Raw genomic sequence first — 21,918 nt, forward strand, 5'->3', positions numbered from 1 at the left:
ACAATAAGAGATTTGTAGAACTATCCCAGTTAATTTTTTGCTAATTTTCCTTGTCTACTAAAGAAATTAACTGGCTTTAATTCTTCAGCCATAGGATAAAACATGTAGGAACATGAACAATTAGAAATATGCAACTGAGAATCTAGAGCAAAGTGCAGCTGTGAAATTTATTAATGCATATAATCCATAAACTAAATTTACAAATGAATAGGAATCACATTTACATTTTAAAGCAACATCCATTCCATCCACCTGACTTGTACAGCATCCTTTCAGGTTACTAGGAGTTACACAGACCATAAATGTTCTCGGGTTCCTGGTTGCATCAGGGGATCTTTAATATGTCAGGATGTAATGCCAGTCTGTGTTTTAAGGCGGGATGAAATCAGTATGCTGTGAGGGAACGAATGACATTTACCTTCCAATTCGTAGGGCTTCATGTATGTTGTCCACAAAATGATTCAACTACAGAACATAGAAGGAGGCAGCATTTGTTAAAAGAGGAGCAGGTAGGGTTTTTTTTGTTTGTTTGTGCCTTTGTTTTTTAATAGTGAACCATTAGATTCAGCAACTATTGAACCATGGAAGATAAAGAAAATTTCATTCAAAAGGCAAGCCCTATTTCACGCTCTCAGGAATAATTTTTTAACATATTTCCAACCCTGGCACAAGCTTCCTAAGGTTGTGCAGATAAACATAAGTTGTAGCTTTGGTATTAAGCACTGGCAACGCATTAACTGGACATTGGATTCAGCAAAACCCTGTGAGCTTATTGGTTTGAAATAAATTAAAAATGGCAAATCCAGAAAGCCCCGAGGAGCTGCAAGCTGGTCATTGTCATGTTGTCTGTTTTCATTCAGAAGAAAGATTATACTGCCTTTGGGCTCTTTGTATTTAATTGCAATTTTCATTATCTCTCTTAAGTGACTACAGAAAGTTCTGAGTGACTTGGATAGAGAAACATGGATGAAAACAACTGAAGTTTCTCATCCATTAACAAGAGGAAGGGAAGATAAATGAAGTAACTTTTAAATTAATATCCTCTGCTGTGTCTAAATTCGAGTTACTGTATTGAAAAGTCTAGAAGCAGAGCAGATGGGTGTGCCAAGTGCTTTTGGCCAATTAAGAAGGCATTTCAGGGGAAAGACAGGCTGGGAATCTATTTACTGAGAATTTACTTTGTGCCAAGTACTGTGCTTGGTACTTGACTTGGACTCCCCCACCCCATTCTCACAACTGTTCATTGAGAAAAGTGTCGGTGACTGTTCTGTAATCTGTTGCAGATGTGGAGGCTGAGTGCTGGTCACGCTGGGGAGCAATGGTGACTCACCCAGGGACAGTCCCTGCTCTCATTTAGTGCTAGGCCTCCTGCCAAGTGTTCTACTTGGGTTATCAGAATTAATCTTCACCACAATCTTATGAGCTAAATACCATTGTTATTATTCCCATTTTTTAGTCACAAGAGTCCTTCTTAGTCAAGGTTACGTGGCTGGTTAGTGGTGGAGCTGGGATCTGAACCCAGGCAACCTGTCTCTAGAGCCCCAGCTCTATCACATCCAATACACACACTTTACTTATTAAAAAAATTATTCCTCCTTTTAGAATGTTCACCTGCTATCCTGGTGACCAAGCTTCTTTCCCCCTGACTATCATAAAATTAGTTGCCCCTGAAAAGCCCAAAAGAACCTTGGAAGGCAATGATGAAGATGCTACACAAGATGAAATGAATGTTTCCTTCACAGCATAGAAAGGGTGAGTCTGATGGAAATGCCTCTGAAAGTTCAGATCGTCAAATTGATGGGTCCAAGGGGAGGAAACATGTGGGCTCCTGCTCCTGCTGCAGATGTTGGTAACCAGGCCACTGCCTGGGGAAGACCACCTGACTGTGGAAGAAGGTAAGAACAGTCAGAGGAGCCGGAGAGCTCGTGCCCCTTTGATCCAGAGGGGTTCACTCCTTCCACTTATCCAATAAAACAGTTCCATTCCTAACAAGATTTAGTCTTCCAGAAGCAAGTACAGTAGTCCTCCCTTCTCTGCGGGGTATATGTTCCAAGACCCCCATTGGGTGCCTGAAACTGTGGATAGTAGAGAACCCTATATACACTATGATTTTCTTATACATAATACCTATGATAAAGTTTAACTTAAAAATTAAGCACAGTAAGAGATTAACAACAATAATAATAAAATAGAACAAGTGAAACAATAGGTTATAATAAAAGTTATGTGAATAACTTGAGGGTCCTCAGTAAGTAAAGTGAGGGTAACTTGAACACCAGCACGGCAATACCATGGTAGTCAGTCTGATAATTGAGACAGCGACTCAGTGACTAATGCGCGGATAACGTATGCAGCGTGGAGATGCTGGACAAAGGGATGATTCGTGTCCCCTGAGGGTCGGAGTAAAATGAGGTGATATTTCATCGCACTACTCAGAACGGCGTGCAATTTGAAACTGATGAATTGTTTATTTCTGGAATTCTCCAATTAATATTTTCAGACCACAGTGGACCACGGGCAACTGAAACTGCAGAAAGTAAAACCGCGGATAAAGGGGCACTACTGTGTCTCCTGGTATTGGCCCTGTCGTGGTACCAGGGAAGGGATGTGGCAGCTTGTGTGTCATAAGATGCTCGTTCCGAGCTACTGAAATGGAACCAGGATAAGGTAAGGATTAGCTAGGCTTTCCCGGGTGGAGCTGGCACAACTATTCTGCAGTATTAACTTGGAGGGGCGTTTCTTATGTTGGGAGAAGGGAATGCATAGAGTTGAGTGAAAGGAATTTATAAAGTGAATTAATTCAAAGGCATGAGTATTTGTCATCAGGGCATGAAGCAAACAGACAGACAGCTGCAGAATATGGACCTACTTGCAACCACACAAGTGAGGTGAGCCAAGAGCAAAGCAGGAGTCTGTGGTTTCAGTAGAGCCTGAACTGAGCAAGCACTCCCCTTGGTTGCCGTGACAATAGGACCTCTTCCCACGTTTACAATGACATTATCACATGAAAAAGCACACACATACCAAGTAAACAGTAAGTCAATGCAGAGCAAAACTGTCAGGGAGGAGTTTGGAAAGGGGTTGTGTAACAGATAAAGGATCGGATCACAAGAGGAAGAATTGTAGTTATGTAGTAAAGAGGTGAGATTCTCAGGACTTCTTGGGTTCTACAGACTGTTGTGTAGGGTGATGGCAGTGTAAAGAATAAACTATCCATGTGTGGCTTTATGTCGCCTCACCGCTTCTACCTGATGCCCTCACCGTGTGGAAGGACAACCCCGAGAAGCAGAGGGGGCAGGTCTGTAAGAGCCACGTCCAAGTGTCCATTTCCAGTCTCTCTTTGTTCCATTGGTGGAAGAGGGACAGGATGGCACAATCCTACCAGGTCCACAGCACATGTCGCCATGAGTTTTTAGTAGGATGGCCTTTTGCCCGCCCCCCCCCAATTTAGTCCCCAAATTAGGCCTTCAGCTTGTAAGATGGATTGTTTTAAGAAACAGTCCTATAAAATTCGTGAATGAGCCTCTCACATCTGTTTTCCAACATTCATTTTAGTACCTACTATGTGCTAGGGCCAGGCGATCCAGCAGTAAACAAGATACGCAGAGTCTCACAGAGCTTATATTCTAGCAAGGGCAAACTGTCAGGAAGCAAATAAACAGGCAAAAAATTCCTTATGGTCGTGATGAGTCCCCTAAGGATAAGCTCAAGACACTATAAAAACAGGAGACTCTGATCTGGTATTGGGACTGAAAAGGCTTCCCTGGGGGAGTTAACATTTAGGCTTATACCTTCAGGTTTATCTGGAGTTAACCAAACAAATAGAAGGAAAAGCACGCCAAGCAAAGAGACAGCATGTGGGAAAGACCCTTGGGCAAGAATGGATGGCACATTTGAGGGGCTGGAAGAGTACCAGTGTGGTGGGGCCCCCACAAGGGAGGCAGCGTGTGGCACAGATTCAGCAGAAGATTAAGCAAGGGCCAGGTCCCACAGAAATAGAACCTGTCTGATTCCAATGTCAAGAACAGGTGTCCATCCCATCAGAAAGAGTACCTCAACAATAATTTCAATTGAAAGAGGGAAAGTTAGTTGATACTGCTTTAATATCATGGAGAGCGATATCAGTGATCCTGTCCGTTTGATTTCTTGCCTTTATTGCTGATCATATGAGTCATTTTATGAGAAATATAGAGTTAAGCATATCTATACCACAATCCTCTTTTGACTAACTATTGGATACTTTTCTCCATCTGTATGTGAGGTAAAAGATGGGTTTCACTGTAAAAATGTTTTAAGCAAAACAAATATTATATTTCATAAAGAATGTAGGTCTTAAAACTCCCCAAAAGGAGAATTTCATAAAACTTTTCCTAAGGAATTATAGTTAAGATAGCCCATGAACCAGAACTTTCAGGGCATGTAGGTTGAATTTTGATCTCTGATTAGTTTTTAAACAGACATTTTGATTTCAGTTATCCAAAAGAACATACAATGCTGTAATGCTTTGAAAACCAAAAGTGTGTTCTCATTTTACTATTAACAATATTAATGGTTCTCTAAAGTCCAGAAGAATTATCAGGGGATCACTTCGTAAGTTATATAAATGTCTAAACATTATACTGTCCACCTGAAACTAATATAATACTGAATGTCAACTGAATTTTTTTAAATTAAAAATAAAGTAAGATAAAATCCAGGGACCAATAATTCACATTATTTCATGAAAACATAGTTTTAATTTTCAAAGAAAATCTTATAATGGTTTATTTTTTAAAAAACTGAAAACCATCAAAGTACCAAAGATAAAATAGACACTAAACTGAGTCACAAAGCTTTTGGAAACTCCTCCCCAGCATTCTGAGCTCCATCTGGCATTGATGTCATAATGTCCTAAGTAGTTATAGGACCCGCTGGCCAACAGAAAGGAAACTCTGAGGAGACACAGTAAATTACTGGATAAATCACATCATCCCAATGAATTTTATGTTGTATATTTTTTTATCTGGGGTTTTTTCCTCAGAGATTGGTGATGTGACTCCCAATAATGAAGGTGGGTAAGCATTTCAAGCTTTCACAAAAATAACAGATAAGAAAATGACCCATTATCCTAGAAAATTGGAATGTGGAAATTTTCTATGGAATGATATAAAGTTTATTATTGGAAGTATGGTATAATTTAGAATATAAATCTCTGCCTCAAATACTTTGTGGGGGGAAAAATACAGTTAGAAAAAGAAAGTAGTAAAAGGAATCAACATATTTTTGCTTTTTTTCAGAGTCTGATACAATTGAAGAAAATAAACAGGAAGAAATTAAGGATAATACACCTGCTAATGAGAAAAATGGGGATTATTATAAAGATATAAAACAATGTAAGTATTTAAAGTTAATAGCAATACATAAATGTACAAAAGCTGATTATATTGGTTTGATTTATTTTAACTCTTTTAAAAAAAAACTCTTATTTAAAAAAAAATCATTTTATTCCCTACTTCTTAAATCCTAATTCACCTTATAGACTTTTCAGTGTGTAAAACGACATACTTATTTCCTATAACTTTGTCATGAGATGTTGTGAAGTTTAACAAGGTTCTCTTGGTAATTGCCTATAATCCACATAGGGTTCATTGTAGCGTTATGGTTATTTGTGCACATGAGTAACAATTGACTTAATTCTCAGGTGAGTTAACCAAAATTTATTTGGGGATGTGTATGAGTTTCTCAGGGCTGCTGGAACAAAGTACCACAAAATGGGTGGCTCAAAGCAACACTAATTTGCTCTCTCACAGTTCTGGAAGCCAACAATCCAAAATTAAAGTTTTGACTATGCCATGCTCTCTCCGAAGCCTTTAGGGGAGGATCTTTCCACGCCTCTTCCAGCTTCTGATAGACCCAGGCATTCATTGGCTTGTAGCAGCAGAATTCTAGTCTGCCACCTTCTTCTCGTGGCATCCTTCCTGGGTCTCTGTGTCCAAATTTCCCTCTTCTCATAAAGAACACCATTCGGATTGGATTAGGAGTCCACCCTACTCCAGTGTGACTTCATCTTAACCAATTATATCTGTTTCCAAATTAGGTTGAATGTTGAGGTTCTGGGGGTTTGGACTTCAACATATCTTTTTGGGGGCACGCAGGACAAAATTCAACCCATAGCAAGATGACTTTGAGATGTTTGAAATGTCCATTAAACTTTAGTTTATTCACCATTCGTCACATGGGCTTTCTCTCCATGTCCATATAAGGTCCATCATTCTAAAATGTGAAAAGTTCATAAGAAACTTTTGTTAAAAATTCTTTTCAATTAAGATTAAATCTAATTCTGGGATCTTTGTTAACATTTAACAAAGAAAAAATAGAAATACAATCAAGATACATACATATACACTCAAGTAGTGAAAAAACTGTCATACATAAATTGTATTTCTATTTTTCCTTTGATGAAATGTTATCCATTTTTTATAGGGGAAAAAAATCCCTGATGCTCGGAGAGGTCAATTGCCAAGTTTCATAGCCATCAAGAAACAGAATCTGTTGTGAGGGGTGAAATGTCTAACTATTGCATTGTTTTGTACACCTGAAACTGAAAAAAAAAAAACAGAATCTGGAGTGGTGTCTAATCTATCCACCACCAGGCTGTCTCTACTGTGTGTGAAATGAGGCAATCATTTCTTTTTCAGGATGTACTTCTATTTTGAATTACCCAGAGGGTAAATACATCAAAAGCTTGATGATTACTTTAATTAAAAGAAAAATAATCTTCCTTACACACACACACACACACACACACACACACACACACACACACACACAGGCATTTATATAAAAACAAGAAAGGGATCATACTAAAGAATTGTATTATGACTTATTTTTCTCATGTAACAACTCCGGAGTTCTTTTCTCATCGACCTCATTATTTTAATGGATAGATAATATTGCATAGAATGATGTTCCATAATTTCTCACTATCTTTGAAAGAATTAAATGATGGGCAGTTTTTCCTTTGTATGGTCTTCTCATGTACCCTTGGGTCTACCTCTCTTTGGATGGATTCCAAGTACTGGAATTGCTGAGGAAAGGGTAAATCTTTAAAAATATTGATAGAAACCACCTTCGCCCTCCAAAAAGTATCTACCGATTTACATGCCCCACAAATGCTCCACAATCTCACCTACAATGAATGGTATTAATCGTATTTTGTGCCTGCGTAAGAAATTTTCATTACTCTTTTAATTTTCATTCTGATTACTGTGAGGTTGAGTATTTTTCTCTGAATTTATTGGGCATTTAATTTCTACTTCTGTGATTTGTATGGTCTTATCCTTGGCGTACTTTTTTATTAGACTGGTATTTTCATTTATTTGTAGGGGCTTTTTTATATATTTAGTATATTAATCTTTTCTCTGTGGTAAAAGTAACAAGAATTTTCTCCCAGGCTGTTGCTTATCTTTAAACCTATTTAAGTATCTTAATCACAGAGAAATTTTTAAATTTTACAATTTTTGAGTAATTCTTTTACAATTTCTGCATTTTGTGTGTTTCTTAGATAGGCCTTATCCAATTCAAGATATTAAATTATTTTCCTAGCTTTTTAAAATAGTTTCATATTTTTTGTTTTTAACTCTTAGGTCTTAAGTTCAATTATTGTTGTATGTGGCATAAAATACGCTTAAAACGTTGTTTTTCAAGGAAGCTCACCAAGTGTCTAATAACAATTCCCGACTGATGTGAAACTCAGATTTAATATAATCTAAATCTTATTCAAAATTTAGTTCATTGCTATCTTTCTGTTGTTTCTTTGATCTGTCTTTCCCTGCAAAAATACCAGTGTTTTAATTTTTATACTTTCATAACATACAAATGTTGGGCTGTGACTTCCTTTCTTGTCTTCCATAGATCTAGCTCAGAAATTTCTCAAAAATTATGATACGTTAACAGCACTGTTTTGTGTATGTTTGTGTGTGTGTGTGTGTATACGTACGTATTAAACACATATACATTCATGTATGTATAAAGTTTTCTGTCATTTCATGAGATTTTGGAAAAAAAAACGTGTGTATGTTCGTTCTGCCATCTTGATCTAATTTACTTTCATTCTGATTAGGTAGATATGTCCACTAATTTTGAATTACAACCAACCGCACTGACAATTCTTAAGATCAGAATTCTTTATGTGCATATGTAAATGTGAATGTATATGGAAGACCTTGATTGTTGAAGCATATGCTTCTTAAGCTGAACTGTTCTATAGTCTAACAGAAGATTCAAGGGCAAATGAATGCTTCTTACTTGACTGTTGTAGTGTCAATACAAACAGTGATAATATTACACATCTATAATACAAATCTACTTCAGCACCTATTATGCACTTAAACAATTTTTTTCTATAAATTCCTCAATAATTTCTTCTCAGAAAGAGTCATTTAGTAAAAAGAAACTAGTTTACCTTTTTTCCCCATGAATTTTGACCCTATTCCTTATTTTGCCTCACTTCCTTATTTTGTAGATGAAGAATGTCTCAAGTATTTTATTATTCTTTTTTAGGAATTAGTGCGTATGTTTTAAGAAAAAAAAATCTGATGCAGAAAAATGTAAAGGAACAAGAAGTGACTTAGCTAGCTGCTGAAAACTTTGATCTTATGTTTTTAGATGTGTTCACAACACAAAATCCAAATGGCACCCAGTCTGAAATATCCGTGAGAGCAACAACTGATCTGAATTTTGCTTTAAGAAACTGTAAGTACTGAAAAGCACTGTTGCAAATATGAAAAGCCCTTAAAGCAAGACATGAAAACGGTGCTAAAGAGTATTGGGCAGAAAAAGCTCTTAGTGGAACTATCAGAAGTCTTAGTTCCCAGATAAGGAGACTCTATGGCTATTGCACTGATAAATTCAGAAGGCAAAGAGGGTCTCACATTTCTTAGCCTCATATTTTTGGTTTGCATGGAAATAAAAATTAAATAACTAAATTTAGGACTCTAAAAAATTACATGTCTTTCTTAGACCCACATTTTTATTCCTTTCTGCTTTACACCTTCAGCTTCAAATGCTTCTTACTTACTTTTTTGCATCTTTCCAACAAGCATAACTATTTCATAGATAAAAGTGTTGCCAGCATGTGACCTTGGAGGCCACTAAAAGTCTCCAAAGTACATATAACACACCTCTCACCTTGACATGTCAACAGCTCATATCTATGAAAAACACAAGCATAAAACAAGACAAGGAAAAGAGGATGAAAGTCAATAGGAAAAAATGTTTGACTTTGACAATTTCAATATTGGTAAAAGCCAGACTCCATAATGCCAAATTATTAATAAAGTTACTTGATAATAATGGAATATTTTGAGCAATTTCAACCCTTGGGACATAAATGAGATAGGGGCTTTTCAAGGACATACATTGTTAGACAAATGACTCATGGGAATTTTGCTTGTACAAGCAAAAAACATCTTGAGTTGTTTGGGACAAGACACAGAGTCGGTTTAAGAAAACAGAGCAGGTACCTCAAATTCCCTTAGGAGATGGATTATTGAGGGCCCATTATTGAGGACCCATGGAAGAGATATCAAAACCCTAACTTCTCTTACCACAATTCAGGTCCCCCAAGGATTGTCAAAGAAAGTTGGATTGGAATAAACTGTTGCTATTTTAAATCGGGCTTTGAGAGAGGGTGACATGCTGACATGGATGGGACATTGTATAGAAAGGAGTGAGCCTCTGAAGGAGATTGATATCTCTGGAATAATTTTGACTAAATTCTGTTAGTCCCTAAAGTTCTGAGGGCAAGGTGGGTAGCTGAGGCAATCCACTTTTCTAAGTAAAAGAGTTCCACAGCAGAATTTAAGGATTACTTACCAATTTGTTCCAGTCCTGCCGGAATCAGTGTCAACTCTGGAAACAGATTCTCTTTTTCACCCTTTTTTGCCAACAAGATACCTGCAATGGTGCTGTTTGTAGGCTCAGGCTGAATTCATTCTGCCTCTCAGAAGGACTCCCACTACGGTGGGATTGCCTGGGTTGCATGTGGAACGTTACTGGCTCCTGCATTTGGAAACGATAACTGAAATTCCAGGCCGACTTCGTGGCGGGAAATACAGTCCTCCAGTCGTAATTGTCCCCAAATACACTCTTCCCAACATACGTCCAGAAGGACACATTGTAGAATGAGATATGTACTAAATCATGCCTGCCAATGCTTGATTTGAAGCCCCACATCTTTGTATCCAAAACTCTGTTTTGAGTAGTAAACGTGCATATGTTTCCAATTTACCAGGACACTGATGCTGCCTCCCTTTTCATGTCTTTACACCGACCAGCATCCAAGCGGTCCTGGGCTGATAGTATCCCTTCAAGGTCTGTGCAGGAACCGTCTGAAACAATGTATCTAATCCAATAGATCTTCCTTACCCCTGAGGGGAGCTTGTGGCCCCATGCTCCCAGCTTTTCTTCTGTCTTGCAAAGCATAGGCATAGGAACCCTACCTCAGGCAACCCTTTATCACAAAAACTTTATTCTTTTTTGCCCTTCCTTTAAGTTATCTCAAAAAAATTGTCAATATTTTTCTCTTTGGTTTTTCCCTCTCTCCCTTTCTTTGGTCCATGTTTTTCAGCTTAAAGATATACCTAATCACAGATGTTGAGTCAGTATTTTTAAATGCTGATAATGCATTATCCCTTTTCCTAGATAAACTCGTCAATGAAACAACTGTATCACCTCCTGGAAAACCCAGTGAAGAATATCCTAAAGAACACTCTGAAAAATCTTTACAAAGTATTAAAGTTACTACACTGTAGTCATACCTGGAGCATATCATTATATGAGTAAAATTTTGTTTCACTACTCTGAGTATTTCAAAAAGTAATAGCATGCTTAAAGAATTTGTACTGCTACAATTTAAAGTCACTGTAAAATCTTTTAACGGTGAAAATCTAAGTCAACTTTCAGATGTATCTGGCAAGGGGTAGGAAATGAGCTCTTTTCAAAATGCATTTTTATTTTATAAAATGTATTACCTTTATATAAATATGTAAATGTATATTTGTATTTATTATAATACGTCAATATATATAAATATAAATGTATACTTACATAAATATTTACTACATTTTAATAAGTCCATAAAAATTTCTACCTGCTTGAAGAATAAACTTTTTCCTCTGCACAGAATCAATTATTAGTGTTTCCTAAGATTATTTGGGGTGGGGAGGGTTGGTAGTGAAAGGTTGCAAAATCGAAATCATCGTTTTATTTTCCTGCCAAGAATATTGTTCCTTATAAAATATTTGTGAAACCATAACAATGCAGGATGTCTCTCCTCTAAGGTCTTGAATGGGTGGTTTAATTGAAGACAGTGGACCTGTCATTACATGAAACCCTATTTTCTCCAGTTCATGCAATCCAAGTATGTTCCTAATATGATTACTCTGAATTCATTTGCATCTGCAACACTACTAAAAATAAACCCCTTATTCACTTTTTTGATCTATTTGAAAATAGAAATCTGATCATCGTGGTATTTTTCTTCTTCCATGTCTTTAGTAATCGACACTAAAGTTTTAGTTTACTACAAGTAAGTGAAGAAGAAAATATTAAAGAACCCTCTGAACAAAGTATTCAAAGTATTACAGTTACAACTCTATAGTCATACCTGGAGTATATCATTTTATGAGTAAAATTTTAAGTTTCACTACTTAAATTTGGGGTCAGAGTCTAACTTCTTAACCAGGCATTCAAGTCTGAAATGATCTGACCATTGAAGAACTTTCCAGCCTCATGTTTGGTCATATGCCCCATCCACATTTTTTACTCCAGACTCTGTGAAGCTCCAAGAGCTTACGAAACCTGCTCACGATTCTGAGTTTGCTCACAGTGAAATTACCACTCCGTCGGCTCTTTTCCTGGCAAACAATTTCTAGTCCTCCAACCCTATACTGAAGCATCATCTCCCTTTCAAAGGGTTTCCAACTTTTGCAAGTTGAATTTGGTCCCTCTGTTCATACCACTTGTGCATTTCTTATAAAACCCTCCTTATCCTACAACATAATTAACAGTGATTGTCTGCTTTCAAAATCAAGTATGTGTTCCTTGAGCGTTAAGACGTGTGTCTTGTTCATTTCTGAAACTTTAGTGTCAACCACAGCGTCTGGCAAATGGTGGGAGCTCAAGCTTTAACTGCTAAATGACTAAACTAATAAACAATTGAATGAATGTTCTATCACAAATATACTAAAGCCAAATTACCTTATTTTGTTATCTTGTTCTATTTTGTTTTTTAAACAGAATCAACTCAGGGTCCAAATGAGCCTGCATTTTGGACAATGTTAGCTAAAGGTAAACTCATAGTAGGTAGCCGGGAAAATGTTTTGTTTTTCTAAAGTCTGATGTAAGAAAGCCAAGGTCGGTGTAAATAGTTCTGATACTAAGAATTAATGTCAACCTTTTGCTGCCATCATCACATGTAATAACAAATGCAAGGCAAACCCAGAAAGTAAATCAAGTGTCACACATTTTCTGATTCTCCTCCCAAAAGTTTTATTCTTCTACGAATGTTGCAATCTAATCATTCAATTTTATTTATGATTAAAAATTTTAAATAAGTCTCTTGCCCAATATAGTCCCTCTTTGTGTCGGAAACAATATGCATGTTAGCACGTGGAGATGCCTGAATAAATGCAAAATACATATCAAAATATGAGCATACATAAAATTAATGTATATACCATAAATGTATAAGCATGCATTTAAATGTAATGTGCATATCATATACCAGGGGTGCCACAAAAAATGTATTTATCTTTTGTTATCGGTGTATGTTGAGTATTACAATTTTAATACAGTTTTTTCCTTTCTTAAAATGTGTATACATTTTTTGGCACCCTTTCTGTGTGTATGCATGTATAAATGTAATATGTATATCATATAAAGATGCACACATGTATAAATGTGATATCACATACCTATATGCATGCATTATAAATGTGAAATATATACCATATTCAGTCCATCTTTATTATTTGCAGATTCTGTATTTGAGAATTTATCAACATCTAAAATTTATCTGTAACACTCCCCCTCCAAAATCACTACTTGCAGCACTTTCGCAGTCCTTTGCGGACATGCTCAGAGCAGGAAAAATTTTAATTGCCAGTTGCTCACATTTCCAGCTAAGGTAGAACGAGGCAACAGTCTGCCTTCTTTCTTCAGGTCTCATACTATAAATAAGTGTCCTTTTCATGGTCTAGTTAGTGCCACGTGGATTTTGTGCTTTGTGTTGGTGGCCCCCAAGGGTAGTATTAAAATGCTGGCTAGTGTTGCACAGCCCGAGAGACTGTGGGGTACCTTACGGAGAAAACGTGTGTGTTAGATAAACTTCTTTTAGGCAGGAGTTACAGCGCTGTTGACTCTGAGTTCAGTGTAATGAATCAGCCATATGCGCTGAAATAGAGTGTCTTTAAACAGAAACACATAAAACAAGCTTTTGTAGTGATTGGTTGATGGAAATGCTGTGACCAGACGCTCACAGGAACCAAACCCTGTGTTTGCCCGGGGAGCAGCGGCTCAGTATCCACTAATTCAGTGTTCGTGTGACTTTATAGAAAATAACTACCATGAACAATGAGAATAAACTGTATAACACACACACACACACACACACAATTTCGGTAAGTGAATTTTGTTTACCATAACACCAATTTGTTATTTTAACAGCTATAAATGGAACACCAACTAGTGATATTGGAGAAGAAAAAGATCAATTATTTCACCCAATTCCAAGTAAGAACAAAATACTTTAATTAAATGAGTACATAAATACTTGCACACGTTTTAGTGTCTGCATGGTGGTACTGTTTCCCCTAGTAAAGGTGTAGTGTACGTGGCGGCTGCCATCCCATCAGAGAGGACATTCACCGTTTAGGAAAGCCTTGGTTCCTAAGCATTGTTCTCATTACCATAGTGCAGGGGACTATTTCCATTCGCCTGTTTTGTAACTTCTCTTCCCGAAACAGATAAACCAAATGGGGTAGTAGGCAGGTGAATAATATATAGAATGCAGTATTCTTTTTTTAATTGGTAGACTTTATTTTTAGAGCAGTTTTGGGCTTACAGGGGAATTGAGCGGGAAGTACAGAGAGTTCTCAAATGTTCCCCCTGCTCAATTTCCTCTCTAACTAAAACCTGCATTGGTGTGGTGCAGTTTTCATCATTTATGAGCCAATATTGATACATAATTATTAACTAAAGTCTATAGTTTACATTAGGGTCCACTTTTTGTGTTGTACAGTCTATGGGTTTTGACAAATGCTTAATGTCACATGTCCACCATTGCAGTATCATACAGAATAGTTTCACTGCCTTAAACATCCCCTGTCCTCCATCTGTCCATTCCTCTCTCACCCCAGCTCCTGGAAACCACTGATCTTTTCACTATCGCTATAGTTTTGCCTTTTCCAGAACATCATATAGTTGGAAACATATGGTATTTAGCCTTTTCAAACTGTCATCTTTCGCTTAGTAATAGGCACTTAAGATTCCTCCATATATTTTCATGACTTGATGGTTCATTTCTTTCCATCACCAAATAATATCCCATTGTATGGATGTACCAGTTTGTTTATCCATTCACCTACTGAAGGACATCCTGGTTGCTTCCAAGTTTTTGGCAATTATGAATAAAGTTGCTGCTAATAAACACTCATGTGTAGGTTTTTGTGTGGACATAGGTTTTCAACTTATTTGGGTCAATACCAAAGATCGTGATTGCTGGATTGTGTGGTAAGACTATGGTTAGCTTTGTAAGAAACTGCCACATTGTCTACCAAAGTGGCTGCACCATTTTGCATTCTCACCAATAGTGAACGAGAGAATTCCTGTTACTGAATGCAGTGGTTTTCATTAATGGATTAATTGTGTTTATCGGAGTACAAGAACTCCTGGTTTGAATGGAAAATTCATGACAAGGTCATATATTAATGTCCCCCAAACCTCTGCCCTACAAATAAACCGTTGAAAAAGAAAGAAACTCTGGTAATGGATCTAGGTCCGGTCACATCAGCTCTGCATTGGATTATTTGACAGGTACAGCCACTTGCCTTGCAGTGCTTCAAGAAAATGGAGAGAGTCTTCTACATATAGAAGAGCTATATGTAGGAATGACATATATGAGAAATATGAGAAATGCCACTTGAGAAATATTTTGTCTTTTCAAGTAATGAAATTGAGCATGACTAATTTTCTATGATGTATGGAGAACATAGTATTATATATGCCAGGTGCTTTAAAACATACAGTATTATGTTAGTCCTCACAGCAACTTGATGAAGTTGGTATTATCTCCATTTTACAGATGAGAAAACTGAGGCTTAGAGAGGAATCCTGCCCAAACTTGTAATTTAGCTTTTCTGTAATTTCCAGTGGTTAGGAATTCCAAATTCTTCTCTAGTTTTGACCAGCACCTTGATAAACGAAATGTACTATAAGCACACCTCTTTACAAAAACCCTTTTAGGGAGTAGCAAAGCAATTCAGAAGCACAGCCCATTTTAACATAATTTGTTTCATTATTCCTAAAATAATCTGCCTCAAAGTCAAGATATCAGTCTTTGACAATTGTACACATTTCACTCCACTTGGTTTAAGATTGCACTTTGAAACAATTACAATTTTATAAATCAGAGAATATGGACATGGGAGCTTGTCACTACTCATTACCTAGAAAATAGTGGAACTTTGGGGAGGATGTTTGGGGAGAAGGAAGAAATATCAACATGGTCATTTAAAGTCACCATTAAATACAGGTGTAGTATGACAGCCATATATTCAGAAAAAATATGAAATTTGGCACTGAGGATATATTTTCATTAATGTGAGTTTTGACAATTAAGTTCGCAGCTTTGTTGCAATGATGTTGCTAAACTTCTTTGATGTCAGAGGGATTATTCATTATGAATTTGTACAAACAGTTAACCAAGTTTACTATTTGGAAGAGTTGAAAAATCTGCGTGAAAAAGTTAGGCGACCTGAACTTTTTGCAACAAGTCATGGCTCTTGCATCACAACAATGCACCAGCTCACACGGCACTGTCTGTGAGGGAGTTTTTAGCCAGTAAACAAATAACTGTATTGGAACACCCTCCCTACTCACCTGATCTGGCCCCCAGTGACTTCTTTCTTTACTTGAAGATAAAGGAAATATTAAAATGAAGGCATTTTGATGACATTCAGGTATATCAAGGATAATATGATGACAGGTCTGATGGCCATTCCAGAAAAAGAGTTCCAAAATTGCTTTGAAGGGTGGACTAGGTGCTGGCATCGGTGCACAGCTTCCTAGGGGTGTGACCGTAGTGATATTCAGCAATGAGGTATATAGCACTTTTTCTAGGATGAGTTAGCGAACTTAATTGTCAGATCTTGTAAATTTAGTAAAAAGACTTTTGACTCTGGAACCAGACATGATTTTTATTACATAACTTATTTTATACAGTTAAACAAGTTCCCATTTCCTTCTTTAACATCAAGTATGGTAGGTCTGACCTCACTAATAAAACAGCACCTGGCACACCATTTTTTTTAACAGAAAAATCAATGCATGTCCTAACAGAAGTGTATCTTTCTCTTTCGAAGGATGAATCCCTTGTGTGTAAATTCGTCACATTTTTTAATAGTAATCTCGTTAGCGTTTTGAACTGGTTTTTATTAGTCAGAGAGGAAGTCTGCTACATATACATTTTAATATCTGGTAACCCGGATTGAAACCAGATTTTGCCACTTACTAGCTGTGTGCCATGGGCAGATTCATAAACTTCTGTGATCCTGTGACGTGGAGCGAGGGACAGCTGTGCCAGGATCGCTGGGAAGGTTAAATGTGTCAAGTGAAGAGCACTTGGCCTTAGGGAGTAGCCTATGGCCTTCTCCTTTGCATTGCCTGAGGGTAGGGGCGAGAGCCTTAAATTTTCTCAATGGTGAAAGGCTTCTCTGCAGTTGCTTTGCAATCCTTACTCCTCCAAAAAAAACATGCTGAATGCAGTGACTCTTTCCCATTGCATTTTCCTTCTTTCCTCTCAGGTTCTGATTTGAATGCTACAAAAGAAGACACCCAAGCAGGGCAGCAGGATGTCAAGTTAAAGTTCATGCTGGGCATCTCACTGCTGACCCTCCTCCTTTTTGTCATCTTCTTGGCAGTATCTAGCTCCTTGCTGTACAAACTGAAGACTGAGTAAGTCGGCACACCTCTGGAGTCTCTATAACATATACGAATCTCTCACCCTCCTCTCTAATAGATGGTTAGGAACACGTGACTCCTTCATTTATCCAGAAGGTATTCAGTTGGCTCCATTTCCCCTATTCAGAAAGAAGCATCGGTTGTCTCTCAGGGAATATCCTACTTGAACATGTATGTCCCCCAATATTTTAAAGAGTCATCCAGAAATAGAAATCACCCTAGTCAACTGGAAAGGCTATACAGAATCTAGCTATGCATCCTTTTTTGATAGCCTTGGAACAAAAGGGCTATGAACTCTATTCTAAATAGCATATCTGCTTAGGGTCTAACTTTTTTTTTTATTAGTTTCAGGTGTACAAATCAAAATCATAGACATTTACAAAGTGATAACCCCCCTCCTGCAAGCTACTGCCCCTCTGACATCTTATATAGCTGTTACAGTACCATTAACTATCTTCCTTATGCTATACTCCACCTCCCGTGACCATATATGTATATTTTTTCTTACATTTTTTATTCATTTGTACAGTGTTATATCAAGTATCGATATATTAAACAGAATTCATACACTGTTTTAATTTTTGTGATGCTTTTCTGAGTTGAGCTTCGAAAGAGTTGATTTAAAACAACTCTTGATACATGTTTTCTTTTTTCAGTTATAAAATGAAAGCTGAGAGTGAATACTCCGTCAACCCAGAGCTTGCCACTCTGTCTTACTTTCAACCATCAGAAGGCATATCAGACACATCTTTCTCTAAGAGTGCCGAGAGCAGCACATTTTGGGCCACCTCTTCTTCAGAAGTGAGAAAATCAGACATACGGTCGAAATCTAGAATGACGGACATGATTTCCACAGCCTCCGATGACGACATGGGCTTGAACGATGAGCAGAACTTACCTCAGAATGAGGACGCTGGCGTTGATGAAGAGACTTAGATTTTTGTCATGAAAAAAGTATCTTTCTTTGTGACTTACATGAATGTCATGATTTGCAAACTGCTGAGATTTTAATTTTCTGGTATCTTAAAAGGAGGACACATTCAATAAAATTCTCAGCTATGAAAATTATTTAATGCAAGAAATACAAGGAAATAATTTAAGGTGTGGAAAATTCATCGAGTAAAAATAATACTGGAAAATGACATATGAAAAGTATTCACTGTAGACTGGTTCATTTTTAAATGAGGACATACATATCTATTTACCTAATCTGGAGGCATTTTGAGGACTTCCAGGGTAATCATCACAATCTATGGCCCTTCCACCATCAAAACAAAAAGAACACACCTGTTCATGTTTTACTGGTAAAACAGTGGTGCCGTGTCAAGAGATGAAACTAAATTAATATTAGAGACACCTAGCGTTCTTGAATTGTTCAAAAGTCATCAGGGCTGCTCTCACAGGACAAACAATAAGGGGAAAAAAGGTGTTTTTTTGTGTGTGTGTTTTTTTTTTCAATTTCTAAAGTGTCCATAACCATTTGAAATAACATGGTGTTCCAGAAAAAGAGAAAGGAAGACGGGGGTCCTAGCACCTAATTGGACTGTTGGAGCTGACGGGCCCTTCCTTCTCACTTCCCCTAAGCATCCAGGCTCATTATGCTCCATTGGAAGAAAAGCAAAGCATCTCAAAGACCAATTCGAGTTATTAGTGACTTATTTGGCCAACCATCCCAGGAGTATTTCAATTGACAAAGAAGACCAATGGAAAGGGTTTATTTTTCCCTTTTATGAATTAGTTTCAACTGGAAGGATTTTAGGGACATGTATAAGGTCTTTTGTGGATATGTGTAGATGGGAAGAGAGGGAGAACTTGGAGCAGGTTTCACTGCCCTCCTAAATTCTCACCTACTTTATGCTAGGCACTCTGGTACATCATATCATATTGAATTCTTCTACCCTATGAAAGGCAAGTTTCTTTTACAGATCAAGAAATGAAAACTCAGGTAAGTCCTCAGATACCTTGCCTACGATCACACGTTAGGGAGAGGCAAAACTCAGATGAGTTTCCAAACTGAGGTTCTCTCCATGATCCATGAAAGTTAATAGTCAAAATGTTCACAAAAGTCAAAGGAGGTTGTTTAGGAGCAAGGCAGGCCCCACATTCATAGGGCAGGAGGTTCCTTAACGCAGGGATTCTTCAGCTCCTGGGGAATTGTTTTCCCGACCTCTCGCTTAGGTCTCTATGAGCCTTCTTTCCCATGGAGGACAGTTATGCGCTTTACACTCAGTGTCTCTTCACCTACCATCCATTCTCAGAATCATTCACTCACTCCACCCTGGGGGGTGGAGTCATTTTCTCCCCTGACTCCACCCCCCGGCCTCACCATTGGCTGGGACAGCAATGAAGCTCCGCCTTCACGTAGCCATGGACTATATAGGACGGCACCCTCAAGGGTAAAGAAGTGTTAGGGCAGGTGCTCGCCTTTGCTGGTCTTGCCAATAATTGCCCTCGTTTCTGAGCCCCTGGGGGTGGCCTTGAGCAATAGCCCATGCTACCCTCTGCAGGTTACTTTTGTCATTTTCCATGCCCTTTTGACAGCCCCCGGGGTCGGTGCCAGCATGTGTACTGCCAACTCAGGCACTGAGAAGTGCGGTGGGAACTAAGTGAGGCAAGTGGTTTGCAGCTGCTTGGAAGTGCTCCAGGTGAGAGGAGCCGTGTTAATCAGTGGTGAGAAGGGCTTGTGGGACGAACGGCAGGTGGGCTTGGGGAGGGGTTGACGACCAACCATTTCCACGTTGTTCTCCACCCAACCTTGGGAAGTGCCAAGACTTTTTTTTTTTTATTGGAAATAGGTGTAAGACTCACTTTCCAATCATATAGCTTGTCTCTGGTACTAAAGTATTACAGAGTAAAAACGTTAACCATTATGGCTTTACTATGGACTAAAAATGGCTGAAAGAGATATTAACTATATATATATATTTTAAATTGGCTTCATCATCCTCAGTTTGCATTGTGGGACAGAGGCCAGGAGCGCAGGTTCCAGGCTCTCGGCCTCACGTGGGAAAAAGGTGCTGGCTCAGGTAGTCAATGCGCATTAACTGTGATCAAATGGCCATCAGCTGTGGCTAGTTGGACGTCAGCTGTAACCAGTGAGCCATTGGCCACTAATATAACTGCCGTGGCTACGCTAGCAGGGAATGGGGGCCTAGCGAGAAGATGGTGGCTGAGCCTGCAAGCGGCGGAGTGTGGATTGCGGATTGCAGAGAGGCAGATTGCAGCTAGCAAGTGAGGTTGGTTGGCAGAGAAGTGGACGGCAGGTTGCAGATCATGTGGCTCCTGCTTCCTGTGTCTGCAACCCAGCCGCCAGCAAGAATATAGTGGTATGACTCCCCTATCTATGGCTCCGTGGGTGTTCCTTTTTGGCCTCATCATATCCTGCGTTCTTATGTGGGGAGCGGGAGCTGAGACCCCGCCTGACACCCTGCACGACACGTGATGCAGCAAGCAGGGTGGGTCACGCAGGCTGTCATGCGGGTCTCTGGTCCCGCTCCCCACACAAGAACGCAGGACATGGGAAGGCCAAAAAGGAACACCCACGGAGCCATAGGTAGGGGAGTCACACCACTATATTCCTGCTGGCGGCTGGGTTGCAGACACAGGAAGCAGGAGCCACATGATCCGCAACCCTCACTCTGCCACTTGCTGGCTCAGCCACCATCTCCTTGCTAGCCCCCATTTGCTGTTAGTGTAACCACAGCAGTTATATTAGTGGCCAATGGCTCACTGGTTACAGCTGACGGCCAATGAGCCACAGCTGATGGCCATCCAATCACAGTTGATGGCCATTTATTACCTGAGCCAGCACCTTTCTATGTGAGGCCAAGAGCCTGGAAACTGCTCTCTGGGGCTCTGTCCCCACAGCATAACTTGCAGACACCACTGTCGATAACACTGTAAAGTGTAATCAGAGTATTGGGGTGGGGGAGGGACATGAAGATTGTCAGATAGTCCTTACTGGTGTCCCATTTCTTCTCCCTCCTTTCCTAGTTTAGAAGACATCGGGGTAATACAGCCCAGACTGGGTGTGTGTGTTGGGGGAAGGGAAGCCTTATCATTTGTCCCCTGCTGCTCTTCCTTGCCATCACTAAGCCTGCATTTCCTGAACAGGTTGTCTGGGCCTCTAATCTGTTTCCTTTGAAAGGACATAATAAAACCCTTTTAAACCTGTCTCTCCCCCATTCTGAAACACCCTCCTATTCCCTTTCTCTGATGCCCATAAACTGCCTCTTCCCCCGCCCTGAAAGAGGGATTTTACTCTGTTTTCCTGGACCGGAACTACTTAAGGGCAATTCCTACAGAGTGGCTGCGATGGACAAGAGAAAAACAAGCACTTGCCTTAGAATGAGCGACCAAGTTGTTCCACGGTCCCCAAGAGGAAATCTTTCCAGCCTCACACACCCAGGTTAACTGGCTAGTCCTTATTCTCTTTCTTTGTCCCTACCGAAGAAGTGTTCTGGGATATGCAGAACAGTGATGGTGCCATGGGGATCGTGTTTAGGGGCATTTTTCACAGACCTTCTGGGTGGCCAACAGTTCCTGAAATCTGGGGAGAGGGGCATCCCAGTAATGTTGGCGAAGATGGTTGGTGTGGGCTGGCTGTCCCAAAGAGCGGCTCTTTCTAGAGTTGGGAGGAGAGGGTGCCACCTTGAGGAGTAACAGAGCTCTGCGTGCCACCTCGCTCTACGTGGGTGG

At 39.0% G+C, this 21,918-nt stretch overlaps 1 protein-coding gene across 1 annotated transcript; it reads left to right on the top strand.

Moving 5' to 3' along the window:
- The first annotated feature begins 1,843 nt into the window (after nucleotides 1-1,843).
- EQTN (equatorin) lies at nucleotides 1,844-18,156 on the top strand. The gene is given in 7 exon segments (XM_033123243.1): nucleotides 1,844-1,895; nucleotides 5,277-5,372; nucleotides 8,647-8,733; nucleotides 12,280-12,330; nucleotides 13,708-13,773; nucleotides 17,064-17,214; nucleotides 17,877-18,156. Coding segments are annotated over 7 exon segments (783 nt in total).
- Nucleotides 18,157-21,918: the final 3,762 nt, after the last annotated feature.

Source organism: Rhinolophus ferrumequinum, chromosome 12 (assembly GCF_004115265.2).
Source record: "Rhinolophus ferrumequinum isolate MPI-CBG mRhiFer1 chromosome 12, mRhiFer1_v1.p, whole genome shotgun sequence".
NCBI classification, from domain to species: domain Eukaryota; kingdom Metazoa; phylum Chordata; class Mammalia; order Chiroptera; family Rhinolophidae; genus Rhinolophus; species Rhinolophus ferrumequinum.